Genomic DNA, 16,858 nt, shown 5'->3' with positions numbered 1-16,858 from the left:
CTTGTTTTCAACTGGAGAAAAACAACAAGACAGCTAAATAAGAAATTTTAGTGAACACAATCTTTTCAACCTAAACAATTGCTGTAGATGCCAAAGATGTTTGCCAGTATAAATGGAAGGGAAGTAGTCTACAAGATTCAACAGATGTATAATCCACACTAACACCCCAAACTAGACTAAACTAAATGATAATATGTACTGTTAGACAATGATTGCAAGTGTAGTGATCATATAACTACATAATTTATGCACTGGAAGCTGCAAACCACTAAAATTTAGCCCATTTCTGATGCTGTTCATTCTAAGGCTAAAAACTGACTTTAGTTGCAATTGTTACTACTCCAGTTGGTGAGAAAAAAGAATTCATTCAACAGTGTACCGATTACTAGCAGCTCCATTGCTCCAGATGGAAAAGCTGAACAGAGTGAGGGGACTAAAGCTGTAATGTTTTCACCCCTCAGCGTACTACAAAAAGAATCATTCCAGTGGACCAAAGCATCAGCCTGCCAACTAAGGTTCTCTGTACAGGATCATCACTGCAGTCATTTTCAAAGCTTGCCCAAGACAATTCATTTGGATAATAAAAATTTAAGAACTCTGTAATGACCAAAAACACCCAAACATTAAAATAGTCTACTTTAAAGTTAAATAACCAAACAGTCTGTATAGATCACTTACTGAACATTTCAGATGTGTAAAGATTTGCTGCTTTTAGAATTCTAGCAGAACATCTCAAAAGAACTCTTTCATGCAAATACAAAATAAAATCACCAGATACCTAACCCACTACCTGCAGGTAAAGACAAGAAAAGGAGGCAGTACACAAGCAAAGTCCTGGGGCAACTCCCTGATGAATAGCCCAGCTCCCTTGCCACTAGCTCTAGGAAGAGGGAGAATGCTGCGATTTCTGTTGTTTACTCCCAGTTGGGAGTCTCCAGCCATTATACAACCCCAACTACTAGACAGCAAGTTTGAAGAGGACTCTTCTTGAGCTGCATGAAAGAAGAGAGCTTCCTGTCTTTTCTGAGAAGAGACTGAAGAAAAGATTTCTACTATACTCCCTCCCCCAGTGATAAAATGTATTGCCTGTCTCCGCTTTACATATCAGTAACAGCAGTTTGAAACTTACAAATTCTTGACACTTTTGCAAATGCCAGAAGATTCTGGCATATAGTGAAACCCAGTACTTGGTACACCTAAAAACAGCAGCCATCACTAGAACTATCTGCCGGCAACTTAGGAAGACATTCCTTCATTAAATGTACAAATTGTTCTTCTCACCCATAAATGTAAGCTTATATCCTGCAGAGGTTAATTGTGTAGTTTCTCCCATTTGCCAGGGAATAATTCTCACTTTCCTAGGGACAGCTGATTTTTCAAATCCTGATTTCACATTACTTGGCAAAACCTCCAAAAGGCAACAAATAAAAGTCTTAGTGGTTCCCCCCCTTTGCTTTATTAAAAAGTGTGTCTGAGTTTAGCTCCTAAATTAATACGTGCTGTTTGCATTTACAGAGACAAAAATCAAGATGGGTTTCTTGGCCTCTTTCCACTTTGGAAATTTCCGGTGTTCCAATTAAAAGTTAGCTCTATTTAAGCCTGCATTTGGAGCCCAAATGTTTGAGCCTTAACGCAGAAGAAGTCTACCATACCTGAATTATTTAAAATAAAAAATTAAATATACACTTACAGACTCTTTCATTCCAGAGGCTCTCCAAATGATTTAAGCTTTATCCATCACTGAAATGCACCCACTTCTGTAGCAGCTATTTAACAGTAGAAAACAAAACTATACAAAAATTTAGGACAGGTCAACTATAACTGCAAGGTGAATTTACCTAGACAGAATGTTATCAAACTGCCCAGGATTAAGACTCCACTTATGAAAAATGCAAGCGATCTTTAGTAGATGCCAATTTGTCATGATCTCAGTTTTACATCTTATTCAAAAAACAGTAGCATACTGTCATGTCATGCTAGGCCACTGGTTCAGTACTGACAGACTGAAGACTGTTACCTGCTTAAACACCAACAGTACTGACTGAAGCTTGTGGGAGTATATTTTGTCTTTCAAAAGTCTTAGACTATGTATACACTACATAGCTTACAGTGGCACACCCGTACTGCTGCACCACTGTAAGGTCTCCCATTTAGCCACTATGTTGACAGGAGAAAGTTCTCCTAATCAGCATAATTAAACTACCCCCAAGAAGTGACAGGAGATATGTCAGTGGAAGAGTCTCTCTTTCCCCCCCCACCCCTCGCAACAGCACTGTCCACATCAGCGAAGTTTATGTTGGTTGGGCGAGGAGTTGGAAGTGGTTTGTTTTTTTAATATCTCGGCCAACAAAAAAGTTTTACCAACAAAAGCGTGAGTAGACATATAGTGTTAATATTTAAGAGAGAGATCTAGGTGGGCGAGGTTTTATTGAACCAACTACTGTTGGTTAGAGACAAGCTTTTGTGCTTACACAGAGCTCTTCTTCAGGTCTGGGAAACAGTGTCACAGCTACAAACAAGGTGGAAAAGATTTAGCATAAGTAGTTAACACATATTTAAAGGGACCACTGAAGGTGAAGTTAACACCCCTCCAGTCATGGGGAGAAAAGGAAGGCAGGGGGAGAGAGATAGTTAGTGGCTTATAATTTGTTGTAATAAGCCATGACTCAGTGTCCAGCGAAGTTATGAATTTAAGATCCCAAGCTTATCTTTTGATAATGTTGTGCAGGTTCCTTTGAGGATGAGGACCGATATGTCAAATATAGAGTGACCGTTTTGTGAAAAGCGTTCACCCATATGTTTAACACGTCTGAGTGAAAGTGAAGTTTTGTGACTATACCAACAGGAAAAACCTCTTTTGCCCAGAGCCTTCTGCCAAGGCAATTCATCACCCTGTCCCTGGGAGACTATGGGTCAAAGACATTCACAGACTGCTACCAATTTTCAGGCTTATTAATGTATAAGAAAGCGTATATATTCAGCAGTGGGGCAGCCCAAAATAGGACTTTATTTCATTGTTGCTTATTATATTGCACTTATTTGGCTTAAGAGGACCAACTGAACTTGAATCTTTGGTTTTATAATGCCTCCCAAAAAAAAAAAAGACAAAAAGATAAGACCTGAAAACTCCAGGGACACCCAAGTACTTAACTCATTTGTTACACTCCAAGTAACAACCTCTCTCAGCCCTGATCTACACTATGAGTTTAGGTCGAAATTTAGCAGCATTAGATCAATTTAACCCCGCACCCATCCACACGATGAAGTCATTTCTGTCAACTTAAAGGACTCTTAAAATCAATTTCTGTACTCCTCCCCGATGAGGGGATTAGCGCTAAAAATAGACCCTGCTGGGTCAAATTTGGGATAGTGTGGACACTATTCGACAGTATTGGCCTCCGGGAGCTATCACAGAGTGCTCCATTGTGAATGCTCTGGACAGCGCTCTCAATGCCGATGCACTGGCCAGGTAGACAGGAAAAGCCCCGTGAACTTTTGAATTTCATTTCCTGTTTGGCCAGTGTGGTGGGCTGATCAGCACAGGTGACCATAGAGTCCCAAAATCGCAAAAGAGCTCCAGCCTGGACCAAACGGGAGGTACTGCATCTGCTTGCTTTATGAGGAGATGAATCCATGCTATCTGAACTCTGTTCCAAAAGACAAAATGCCAGAATATTTGAAAAACGTCTCCAAGGGCATGAAGGACAGAGGTTATAACAGAGACCTGCAGCAGTGCCGCGTGAAACTTAAGGAGCTCAGGCAAGCCTACCAAAGAACCAGAGAGGCAAATGGCCACTCCGGGTCAGAGCCCCAGACATACCGCTTCTATGACGAACTACATGCCATTCTGGGGGTGCCCCTACAACAACCCCCCTCCTGTGCTTCCCTCCTCCCCCATCCCTTCTAGGGTGCCTTGGCAGTTATCCCCCCATTTGTGTGATGAATTAATAAAGAATGCATGAATTTGAAACAATGATTTTATTGCCTCTGCAAGCTGAGATGAAGGGGGGAGGAGAGGGCGGTTGGCTTACAGGGAAGTAGAGTGAACCAAGGGGGGCGGCGGGTGGGGGGTCATCAAGGAGAAACAAACAGAACTTTCATACTGTAGCCTGGCCAGTCATGAAACTGGTTTTCAAAGCTTCTCTGATACACAGTGTGCCCAGTTGTGCTCTTCTAACCGCCCTGGTGTCTGGCTGCATGTAATCAGTGGCCAGGGGATTTGCCTCAACCTCCCACCCCACCATAAACGTCTCCCGCTTACTCTCTCAGATATTGTGAAGCACACAGCAAGCAGTAATAACAACAGGAATACTGGTTTAACTGAGGTCTAACTGAGTCAGTAAACTGTACCAGCTGGCTTTTAATCGTCCAAAGGCACATTCTATCACCATTATGCACTTGCTCAGCCTACAGTTGAACTGCTCCTTACTAATGTCCAGCCATGAAAGCAAGGGGTAGGCTGGGGGAGATGCGACCGCGCGGTGCTGCCGACTGGGAGAGCAGCCTGAGGCAGAAGCCTCCAGCTGGCATGATATTCCAGGCAAGACTAAATCTCCATTAGCTGAAAAATTTAAAGAAGAGAATGACCTGGAGTCATTCCCATTTTTGTCCAGACTCCCCTGATCAACCTCACCAAGGTTGGCCAGGAGCACCCACGGGACGACGACAACAGTTAGCAGTCGTATTGCACCGTCTGCCAAGCAAGGCAAGTGGATGCTGCTGTGTAGCACTGCAGTACCGCGTCTAGGGTGACCAAATGACAGGAAGAAAATATTGAGACACATGAGGGTGGGGGGAGAAGGGGCCGCTGGCGTAGGGGAAAAACACAGTGTGAAATACTGGGACATCTAGTCACCCTAACTGCGTCTGCCAGCAGCACCCTGGAGACATACAGTGACAGTGAGCTGAGCGGGCTCCATGCTTGCCGTAGTATGTCATCTGCACAGGTAACCCAGGAAAAAAAGGCGAGAAACGAGGGAGGGAGGCCTGATGACATGTATCCAGAACCACTCGAGACAATGTTTTTGTCCCATCAGACATTGGGAGCTCAACCCAGAATTCCAATGGGCAGCGGAGACTGCGGGAACTGTGGGATAGCTACCACAGTACAATGCTCCGAAAGTTGATGCTAGCCTCAGTACTGTGAATGCACACCACTGACTTAATGTGCTTAGTGGGTACACAAAATCGACTATCAAATCGATTTCTAAAAAAATCAACTTCTGTTAAATCAACCTAATTTCATAATGAAGACATACCCTTAGAAGCTGCAGTTTGTGAGATCACTTTGAAGATACACCACAAATTCCTAAAGATGTTTGTTGCAACCCCCAAGTTTCTTTGGATTCCATTTTTCCACTCTGGAATCCATTTCTACAGTTATTCAAGATTAGAACTAATATTGGATACTTAGGGTGGAATCTCCCAGAGGCGAAGAGCAGAAAAAATGGAAAACAAATATATCTGCTTTGAAAGTACAGGAAGAGAATACTAAAACTTTCTGAAAGTCCTTGTAGAAGGACAAATAGATAGATGCTAGAATGTCACATTAAACCAAACACTGGTATATTAGGTTTTCCTCTGATGCCCTACAGGGGCTTTAGTGTTGTTCTACTCTTTTAATGAGAGGGTCACAATTATCAAGAACATTCATCAGATATTTTTAATTATTAAAAATGTTTACGTCTCTGTCTGTATCTACTACTTTCTTTTTAAAAAGCTATAAATAAGGAATGACTAGTGAAAAGTATGGGGAAAAGGCAGCATTTCATACATTTTAAGGTCAGAGATGACTTTAGATCATCTAGTCTGACCTTCTGTATAACAAGCCATAAAGTTTCATCATGACTAAAATATCTTCCAGAAAGGCATCCAGTCTTGATTTGACAACTTCAAAATGAAGAATCTACTCTTCCACTGGGAGTTTGTTCCAGTCACGCTCAAAAATTTGTGGCTTACTTCTAGTTTGTTTCTCTTTTCCATGTACTGGTTCTCATTATGCCTTGCTCAACAGACTGAAGAGCACTTTAGTATCCAGTATTTTCTGTCCATCAAGGTACTTAAGCACTTATCAAAGAGGTCAAGGTCACATGATTAACAGGTTGAGCTCCTTGTAATCTGATTGTGGGGCATTTTTTCCAATCCTCGAATCATTTTGGGCTCTTCCCTGAACTCTCTTCCATTTTTCAACATCCTTTTATAAATGTTGACAGCAAACTGGATGCAGTATTCCAATATTGGTCTCACCAAAGCACTATACCGAGGTAAAGTTTATCTACTGTTTTCTCTAAGCTGAGACAAAGAAGTTAATCATCTTTGATTATTTTTACTGTTTAGATGCAAAAACTTTCCCCATCTAGATATAACTCATTCTCCACAATATATGAGGCCTTTATCTGTTTTGGGACAATATTTTTCAAAACTGGTTGCAATCATCTATACAGTGGAGTCACATCTTACGCGGGGGTTGGTTCTAAAGTCAGCGCGTAAGGCAAAAATCGTGTATAATCAAAATTACCCTTGAAAATCCCTTAAAATAGCCCATAAAGTACAGTATACATGGTTTTGTGTACAGTATACAACCCTGTACAGTACACAATAAAGAGTACATATGCAAAATATAATTTTACAGTACTGTATTTTTATGACGAACTGGGAATGTTCTTAATGTTTGCTCTGAATACAGTGTTGGTGCCTCAGTGTCCCCTAGGCAGTTCTTAAGTATCTAGGTGGTGGAATAAGGGTGTGTGATTGCTACAGAGCAAAGGGCCAGTGTACCTAAATGCCTGGCACTCTGTCTCCTAGCAACTGATGGCCTGGGCCCCTCCCCTGCAAAGGTGCCAGCTGAAGGTGTTGGAGACAAAGAGATCAGTGATCTCCTGGCCCGGGAAAAGGGCTGAGCAGAGAGGAGGGGCTCGGAGGGGATAGTTAGTCTGGAGCTGGCTGGGGATGAGGAGTGAGAGCAGATGTGGGGGTCTGGCTCACTGCCCCCCAGAAAGGACCCGGCCGAAGGGTCCAGTTCGCGGTACCTACAAACTCTGTTTTAGGCCATGATCTTGCCATCTGTTTTACTGGCTGGCTGAGAGTCACATCTGACTGCAAAGTGGGGGTGCTGAATGCTCCAAGGAGAGACCCAGGAGGTGAAGACATGTGAGTTTCTTGCCCTGAACAAGTCTGCTCCAAGGGAGATGAGGCTCCCCAAAGTCCTGACTGGTTTGGTGGGGAGCAGTTCCAGAGCATCGCCCGGTGACTCTGTGACAATTTTTAATTACATAAGAGAGAGACTGAAGAATGAAAGAATAAAAAAGGAAAAAACAGTAAACCTAACCACTCACCATTCATCCTGGATATTCTTGCTAGTCTACAATGACACTACTGGGGGGTGGTCGTCAGGGCTTGATGTCGATCCAGAAGATGATGGGCCAGGCTCATCTGCTGCTGATTGTTTTTTCTTGAAAAACACAGTGATCGGCAACTGTCGCTGCTCAAACATTTCTTGATAGGGTCTCAAATTGTCTGTAATACTATGTGTGATTTTGAGGCTTTGTTCCATAGCAGGATCGTATTCAGAAATTAAATGATTTAAGTGTTCTGGTGCTTGGAACACTTCAGCAAATTTAGAAAGATTCCAACTTGCAGGCTCTTCCTGTTCGTCATCGTTGTCATCATCTTCTGCAGATGATTTTATCAATTCCTCTAACTCTTCATTAGAGAATGTTTCTCTATGGCTCTCAATTAATTCTTCAATTTCTTCCTCAAGGATTGAAGATGAAGCCCTCACCACCCACTTGCCTGGCCACCTGAACAATACGTTTCACTTTTTTGTCAATGGTCAGGAAACCCTTAAAGTCATTCACACACTCTTTCCATAGGTTTCGCCAACATGCATTGACTGTTTCAGGCTTGATTGCATCCATTGCTTGTTTAATATAAGTGATGCAATCGGCAAATGTTGAAGGACTTCCAACACTCCGTCACATTAAGATTGGGATCAGTATCCAAAGCGCTAAGTATCTCTGAGAATGTAAGCCTCGTGTATGTTGCCCTGAAACAGTGAATCACCCCTTGGTCGAAAGGCTGGATGTGGTATGGGGGGCGAGAAAGACGACTTCAACATTGTTATGCCCAAACTGGCATGCCTCAGGGTGGCCAGGAGCATTGTCTACAATCAGCAACCCTTTAAAATCAAGCCCTTTCTCTTTGAGGTACCACTTGACCTCCGGAATGAAACACTTGTGGAACCAATCCAGAAATAATACTTCCGTCACCCAAGCCTTTTTATTTGATTGCCAGAACACAGACAGGAGATTTTTGTTCTTGCCTTTTAGGGAACGCGGATTTGCAGCCCTGTAGAGTAAGCCTGGCTTTATTAAATGCACAGCTGTATTGCCACAAAACAACAGTCACATGGCCTTTAGCTGCTTTGAAGCCAGAGACTTGTCTTTCTGATTTCAAAATGTAAGTGTGACTGGGGATTTTTTTTTTCCCCAGAAGAGCCCAGTCTCGTCAGCATTAAAAACTTGTTCCAGATGATAGCACTTTTCTTCTATTATTTTCTTTAATTGTTCAGCGTAAGCTTTTGCTGCCTCTTCATCAGCAGACGCAGCTTCACCAGTAATCTGCATGTATTTGAGGTTGAAGTGGTTCCTAAAACTGTTGAGCCAACTTTGGCTGGCTTTGAATTCCTTCTCAACAGAAGGCTGTCCCTCTTCGGGGGGGGGGGGGGGGGGGAGTTTTGAACAGCACATAGAGACTAAGAGGCTTTTCTCGCAACAGTGTTGCCATCAATAGGCACACGTTTATGGTTTATATCTTCCAGCCATAAGTTTAATGCCTTTACAGTCTTCACTAAAGTCTTATCATGCACCTGGCTCATCACGTTAGCAGTTATTGGAGCACTTTGTGCCACGGCCTGACGAATTTCTCTCTCTCAAATCTTGATGGCACGGATGCTAGATTCATTGTGGCCGTATTTACACACCAGGTTGGAGACCAACACACTGTCTCTCAGTAAGTCCAACACAGCCAGTGTTGTTGTGTTGCCTCCAGCGTTGGAACAGATCACTGTTGAGCACCAGATGAAGTAGCTGGCTTGCATTTAGGGGCCATTTTGTATGAAAAATATGTACCTTTAAACACTAGAATCACAGCACTGCGAGATGCTCACTCTTTGAGAGGCATGCAGGAACTGAGACTGACTGAGGGAACAGCAAATTCACTTCTCTCATCTCATGCTTACTCCGGGGCATATGCTCATTGAGCGTATATAGTTGAATTCGTGCAAGTTAAATGTGCGTATGATGCAACTCCACTGTACACTAAACTTTTGCCCTTAACATTTTGTCACTTTAAGAAACAACAGCAGCATTTTCCTCAGGAGAAACTTTAGAAGAAGAAACTTAAAATGAGTCAACACAAAACAACTAGGAAACAAACAAGTCTGTATTCACATTCCCCTCCTCCCCCCATGTGAATCAAGGGATTTAAAGAGACTAAAACATGCAGAGTACTGGTCTTTCCGACAGCACCAACATGTTCTGTCAAGCATGTGATCTGAATGTTAGTCTTCCAGTATCCAGGGATCTTAAGCTGATTCTATCAGACTTTCAAATGGGATAGTAGTGACAGTCAAGAAGAGAATGTGTCAGTATGAAAAATCTGGGTGATAGTGGCACGATAAAAACTATGTTGAATGCAGGGTAATCTGGTCCTAGAATGAAATCAAAGTGGTAGGATGTGTGTCAAAACAAGGGTCATTTTTTTATATACTACAGACAAATTGGCCACTTTCCTCTTGAGAAGTGCTATTTTCTAAGATGTTTAACAGCATGGTATCTACATGCTGTTTTATTAGGGATAGCTAAAAGTACCCTAAACAGCCATTTTTCTCACATCTACACTTGATCAATGCAGTAAAATAGGTTTTGCAAAGCAGCTGCACTTAAAATTTTTTTGTAGCTTCACTTTCAGAGTTATTAGTAATGCAAAAAATCCCCTACCTAAAAAAAAAAAAAAAAAAAAAAAAGCTGCCCCTATCCCGGTACAAGCCAATAAAAACAGTACTCTTAAAACTGATTAAAACAGGGGTTAAAAAATTCACTGATCAACTCACCATTGGCAAACAGGAAGTTCTCCAGGAGAATTGAAAGAAGAGGAGAGATTATCAAAACTATCAGATTCTACAGAATTTAAACGTTCATTAAAATTAAGTTTTAGCCCTTGCAGTTGTGAAAAAGCTTCACAACACCTATGCTGACACTCCTCCTCACCCACAACACCTTTTTGTAGCCATCTCTGGCTAGGTATCTGCAGATCATTAAGTAACTACAATTTATACACTAGCCTACAGCTGAACACTACTCAAAATTCAATTACCAATTTAAACACTGCTCAAGCAAGCTACTCAAGTCATGACTAAAATACCACTACTTACAGAGAAAACACTTTCAGATAGCTTGTGTTATTCATGGGTGAATAAACCAAATTTCAGAAGTGAGGAACATCTGTAACAAGCACATGCCTGTCTAGTTTCAATAGGTTAAGTGGACATAAGCCGTATCATAAATTTAAGTAAAAAATGTATTCCAAAACAACAATCCCAATCCCATCAAGCTACAGGCCTCATCTTATAGTTAGTTCTGGGAGTAGGCACTTATGATTACAACAAAACTTACTAAAAAAATGTCTATCACCCCATTCCGACCTCACAGGTACAGTAACCAAGGATCTGCTGCTCCTTTTGAACTAAAACATCCAACTATTCCTCTAACATTATGAACATATGGTTTATGTAATCTCAGTTACGCTATTAATAACCTGCCCAAGTGACAAAGGACAAGTCTGACCCCAACCAGAGCAGGGTAATAGAAACTATCAACTCAACAGCTGTATGCCGGTTTTAAAGATAACTTTATTCAGATCATGTATTGTAGGATATAAATTTTCAGATGTATACAATCAAAATTTAAATTCGTGACTACCAGGAAAACACTTGTTTTATTATCTTGTGTTTAGAATTTAACGTCTGATGGATGTTTTTGTATATTCTTTGAAGATGGTCCCTTAAAATAATTTAAAGAACACATCTAAAGAACCATTTTAAGAGACAAGTTATAAAACAAGACAAGTTATTTGGTTTTGTGGGTAAACTGAAGGAAATGCTGTGGTGTTTTATACGAACATAGTTTAGAGTTCTGCTGTATCTGTCTCAGTCCCAAGAGGATGAATTACTAGTCTTCTTTTTTACACTAACAGATATAAAACAAAAGTGTTGGACTTGTATTAACAAGCAATATTATGGGCAATGCATATTACATGCTTGAACCTTATCATAGAACACCTATATGTTTATAGCAGCGGTCCATAAATTGTGTAACAGGGGATGAATACCTCAGTGGTTTGAGCATTGGCCTGCTAAACCCAGGGTTGTGAGTCCAATCCTTAAGAGAGCCACTTAGGGATCTGGGGCAAAATCAGTACTTGGTCCTGCTAGTGAAGGCAGGGGGCTGGACTTGACAACCTTTCAGGGTCCCTTCCAGTTCTATAAGATAGGCATATCTCCACATATTTAAATGTATTTATTTACATGCATCCAAAAATGAAGTTACATTTGGGGACATCTATGAGGTGATCAGTTTAAAGTGACCAATCTAAAAATTACTGGTCTATTTCAATTTGACCAGAAAGAGACAGGATACAAGGTGATCCATGCCATGCCTATAGTTACCCCAATAACAGGATGAGCTAAAAGTCACTCAAATTGTCAGTTTCAGGGATTATAAAGAGTCACTCAGGCAGAAGCAATAGATTCTGATATGGTTTAAGTGGATACTGATATTTTCAAAGTGAGGTACTAAAATATCCTATCAGCCCCTAAATGTAACATCTGGATGATTCTGTAACCGTTATTTTTTAGCCACTTTTCAAAGCCTGTATTCACACACAACTTCCATTTATTGGGGCTGGTCGTTAAAGTGTCTGCTACTAAAATGCAGATAATATTGCTTTAAGCTAGAAAACAAATGCTGCTCTGCTTTGGATTTCAATGCTATCCATCCCAGTCTGCTTATCAATTTTATACTAAAGCATGATGCAAAAGTGTTATAGGAGAAGGCAACATGAAAAAGTTATTACAAAAATGCTTCACCTAGTACTTCAAATGCACAAAAAAAGGCACAAAACACAAGTATCCCATTCATTCACTAATATTTTCAGAAAGTAAATCCCACCTACATATGTTTTAAGGGAGATGTTACAGGAAAGTGTTTCCCTTCTTCCCTAGAATAAAGTAGTATGTCTACACTTTAAACAAACAACACCTCACTACCACAACAATTAATCTAATATACGTTCTCATCTGACAATTTACTCATTTTTTTTTTAAGTTAAACATTATAATCCAGATAGAGACTAATTCAGGCTTAACTGAGATAAGAGAGGAAATGTAGGGAGAAAAGGACTGAATAGCCAACAGACTATGTTAAAATACCTTAAAATAAATTTAGATTACTTGAACAAGTACTGTCATCTAGGAACAACAAGAGTGATCCAATTGGTATCTGTTATTTTTATGATAATCCTAACTTCATAGTCCCCCGTGGAAGAAAAAAAATCAGTTTATATAACTCAGCAAACATTCTGGTATTTTAGGACCAATAAAGGCATTGTTACAGAGATTAAAGAGGTATTAACTACCTCAGTGAAATGAAGAGGTGTACCCAATTCTCAAAGGTGTTGAGTACATATATACACAAACAATATTGATATTTTAGGCTTATTTTTTCTTTTAAATTGGACAAGGTTTTCACTAAACATTAATACAGAGCTTAGACCAGGAGTAGGCAATCTATGGCATGCGTGCCAAAGGCAGCACGTGAGCTGATTTTCAGTGGCACTCACGCTCCCCGGGTCCTGGCCACCGGTCCAGGGGGCTCTGCAATTTAATTTAATTTAAAATGAAGCTTCTTAAACATTTTTAAAAAACTTTATTTTACACGCAACAATAGTTTAGTCATATACTACAGACATACAGAAAGAGATCTTTTAAAAACATTAAAATGTATTACAGGCATGCAAAACCTTAAATTAGAGTGAATAAATGAAGACTTGGCACACCATTTCTGAAAGGTTGCTGACCCCTGCCTTAGACTTTTCAATGTACAAAAGATTATATATCTCCTCCATGAACTTAACCTTTCAGGTATAAAGCATTACATGATTGAAAACCTATCACAGTACCTCTGAGATGAAGATGATAAAGGACAGTAATAGAGAACAAATTATAAACAAGTATTTTCAACTAAGATATTACTCCCCTGAGCCTCTGCTGTGTTTTTGTGTCTTCACAAGGAAACATGCCCAAAGCTGCATCCAAAGATATTTAAATGTTACACTTTACATATTTATACCTACCGTTCCTAGGACTGAAGTCCTACTGCAACAAAGTCACAGTATCTTAAAGTAACTAATACTTCCCCCACAGCTGCCTATTAAGTTTTGCATATCCTGTCACAACATTTATTTGGTCATCTGTCTTAAAATCTTAGTTAAGGCTTAGTCCCAACCTCTTTCGTAGGTTTCTTTTTAAAAAATGAATAAAATAGATGCTGTGTATCTTAAATTTATCAAAAAAAAAAAAAAAAAGCTTTCAAGGACAAAAAGACATAAGTGGACTAATTTTAAATTAATACTGAGCAACTCATTTACTATGACTTCAATTACATCAAAGAATCAAATACACCATGAAACCCAGAAGTCTAACAGTACAGCAAGTTCTTTTGGGGTGTGACTGGATAACTCCAGTGAAAATGAGCTCTCATTCACAATACATGAGTGAGGGGTTGAGGGTGGAGTCGGATGAAAGAGATTAAAAACGTGTGTCTACATGGACTATGAAAAAGTTTTACCAAATAAAATACCCACAGCTCACAGAAACTAGGAGGGAAACATGCTGAAATTTCTCTCCTATTCCCCCGCCCCCCATCCCCTGTGATTTCAGTCCCACTCGCTTCTCTCTTCCATATTTCTCCTGCCTTAATTCCTGCTGCAAATTCCTCCTTCTCAAATTTGGGCACAAACTGGAGTGTGTGTGGGGGGGTAACCAAAAAAAAAAAAAAAGAAAAGAAAAACCTCTCCAGCATTTCCGATTTTGATTTTGGCACCGCTTAAAACATTACATGCAGGAAGTGAGGCAGGGGGTGCTGGAGCCAGTCTGGGGAAGGCCATGGGGGCTGGCCGGCCCACGCTGGGGGGCGGGGGGGGGAAGACTGGAGCCCTCAGCTCTGAGGATGCAGCGGGGCGGGGTCCCGCGACGGGCTGCGCCTGGAGCTCCGGCTGCGAGCGAGCTCCCTGGGGAGGGGTGGCCCCAGCGCCTCAGACTGGAAGGGGGCGGCGGCTGGGCCAGACCCGGCGTTACAGCCTCGCGGGCGGCGGCGAGACCCACCCTCCGCCCTGCCCGTCATGGAGACCCCGAGCCACCGCCGCCGCCGCGCACAGGAAACGCCGCCCCCCCGCCCCAACTGTCACAGTCCCGGCTCCGGGCGCAGAGCGGCCCCGCGGGCCCCGGGCTGGATACTCACCCATGGCGCTGGCGGCGGATCTGCTGCTGTTGACGTTCCTCCACCTCAGCCGCGGCGGCACTGACCGAGCTCCCCCTCCCCCCACTAGCCAACCCCAGCTACTGCTACTGCCGCTGCCTCCGCCCCGCCGATTCGTTAACGTCCCCTACGCCGATTCCGCAGCGTAGCCGCCCTGCACCACACCGCCCCTACGCACACGAACTAGATAACAAGCGGACTTCACTTCCCCACGCCTTTTCCAGTACGCAGCAGCTTCCGGCCTTGCGGCCTGAGCTCCCGAACACTCTCGAGAGATTTCTCCTCCTCCCCGCCCCCTGAACGAGTTTTGACTATTGCCCCGCCCCGTGGAATTGCCCGGCGGCCATTTTGAATCCGGGCGATGAAATCCTGTATTGCCTCTGCGGCGTTCGCTTGGCTCAACGTCGGGAGGAAATCCCACTCCCTCCGGACTGAGCCACGGTGATTACGAAGCGGGGGGCCTTGCCCGAATCAAAGATGGCTGACAAGCAGGGCTACGCAAAGCGGCTATTCCAACTCTTTCCAGAGCTATTCTGGTAGAGTCGTTATTCTCTACGCCGTGCTGCGTTACGTGCTCTGTTCGTCCCCCGCCCAGCACCGTAACGTAAACATGTGTCAGCGATTTACGCAATTAGCGTAACAGCACCCTGGCTGTGGAAAAGAGCGCCGGCTGCGAAGAGAAGGCGGGAGGGCGGAGGGGACGGGAAGGTGAACCAGGCTGCCCCGTCGGATCGATGTTCCCGGGACGGGTTGGGCTCCTCGCGCAGCAGACGCCCGCCTGCGCTGCTGCGCTTACCCTCCCCAGGCTGCCGCTGCGGGAGGAGTGTCAAGGGGAGAGCGAGCGGCTCGCTCTCTGTGTGATTTTCTTCAAGGAATGTTTTGGCCAACCATAATTTCCTGCTCATCCATGCCCGTCCACAGGCTTGGAGAGAGGCACCGCCGCCTCCCGGGACAGTCTCCCTGGGGGAAACCTTCACTTTAGAACCAGAGTGCAAACATGCCTGCCTGCCCCCAACCACGTAGCCTAACAACACGCCATGTGCTCCTGCACTCCTTGCTCCATGCTGCCTATTTTACATCCACGCTACAAACTGAGCGTACCGCCCTGCTGGAAAGCAGCTCCTTCTGGGGTGGAGAGCTGCAATCAAATACACACCTAGTCCGGCCCACACTGTGAGGAGTAGGAAGTGGGAATCTTGCCCAAGAATATTTGACCAAACCCATCATCTAATGAAAATTGTCATGAGAGACTAAGTTATTGTCTGATTTTATTTTTTGTAGAAATGGTTTTCCTAAGAAATGACTTCTTCAACTGTAACTATAAATACATACAAACGCGATTGGAAAGAACTAAGTGAAGCTGTCTAAGAATTGGAGGTTTTGCGTATTTAATTATCAGTCTTCCTCTGTCAAATTCCTGAAGTGTAAATACTGGCCAACCTTTCCTGCTGTCAGCAAGTATTAATTTGAATCGTGTGTCCCAGCAGTGAATGAAATCTTTAAAAAACAAACCATGTTTGTATGCAGCAATTTGCATTAAGAAGATAAAACCTTTGTAGGAGACTCAAGGTGTATTCCTTTGGTCTCTTTGCAATTGTTCTGAGAATACATGCTGTTTGGTTCAGTCCGGTGCATTCCAAAGACAGTAAATTGTGCCTTCAGAAATATCTTTATGAGTCAGGGGTAAATGCCGTCACTTGCAAGGCCAGAGTAGTGGTATCTGAGAAGAATGAATACCAGTAAAGGCAGACAAACTAATTCCATCTCTCACTCAAACACTGATCTCAGAATTTAGAATATTGCATTTTTTATATTTCAGCCAAAAAGCCTTGGAATCTCAAAATCGTGTCTTTCAGAGCCAGTGCTGGAGGCTCGAAGGCCCAGATCCTCAAAGGTATTTAGACTTGTAACTTCCATTGATTTCATGGAAGTTAGGAGCATACATACCTTTGAAAATCTGGGCCTAGATGTCTATATATGTGTGTTTGCAATTGCAAACTATTATATTATTATTTATTTGTATTATAATAAATAATAACACCTAGTGTCATGGACATATGGTGTGCCAGGCAGTGCAAACTAAAAAGATGGTCTCTGCCCTAAGAAGTTTACAATCTAAGTACTTTCTTTGTACTAGGGATGTTACAGAGGTCTGTGCTTTCCAGTTCTCGTCACATTAATGATCAGTACTCTACTGTAATGCAGAAAGTGCTAGCAGAAAAGAGGGAATATTCATAGTCTTAACAAGTCTTATGGTGTTATGT

The 16,858-nt window shown here is 42.5% G+C and overlaps 1 protein-coding gene across 3 annotated transcripts in view; it reads right to left on the bottom strand.

Moving 5' to 3' along the window:
• SEPTIN7 (septin 7) overlaps positions 1-14,859 on the bottom strand; it is a 145,915-nt gene extending 131,056 nt beyond the window's left edge. Inside the window, exon 1 of one of the 3 annotated variants that reach the window (XM_032785457.2) lies at positions 14,577-14,859. Coding sequence is in view for 1 of the 3 variants with exons in the window: in XM_032785458.2 (XP_032641349.1) it covers positions 14,577-14,580 (4 nt within the window). In the remaining 2 variants the exon portion in view is untranslated. The remainder of the gene's footprint in view (positions 1-14,576) is intronic. The other 2 variants (XM_075062589.1, XM_032785458.2) reach the window with 2 other exon arrangements.
• Positions 14,860-16,858: the final 1,999 nt, after the last annotated feature.

This window comes from Chelonoidis abingdonii, chromosome 2 (genome assembly GCF_003597395.2).
Source record: "Chelonoidis abingdonii isolate Lonesome George chromosome 2, CheloAbing_2.0, whole genome shotgun sequence".
In the NCBI taxonomy this organism is placed as follows: Eukaryota; Metazoa; Chordata; order Testudines; family Testudinidae; genus Chelonoidis; species Chelonoidis abingdonii.
Note: the sequence above shows the minus strand (reverse complement) of the source record. Positions and strands in the feature narration are given on the sequence as shown.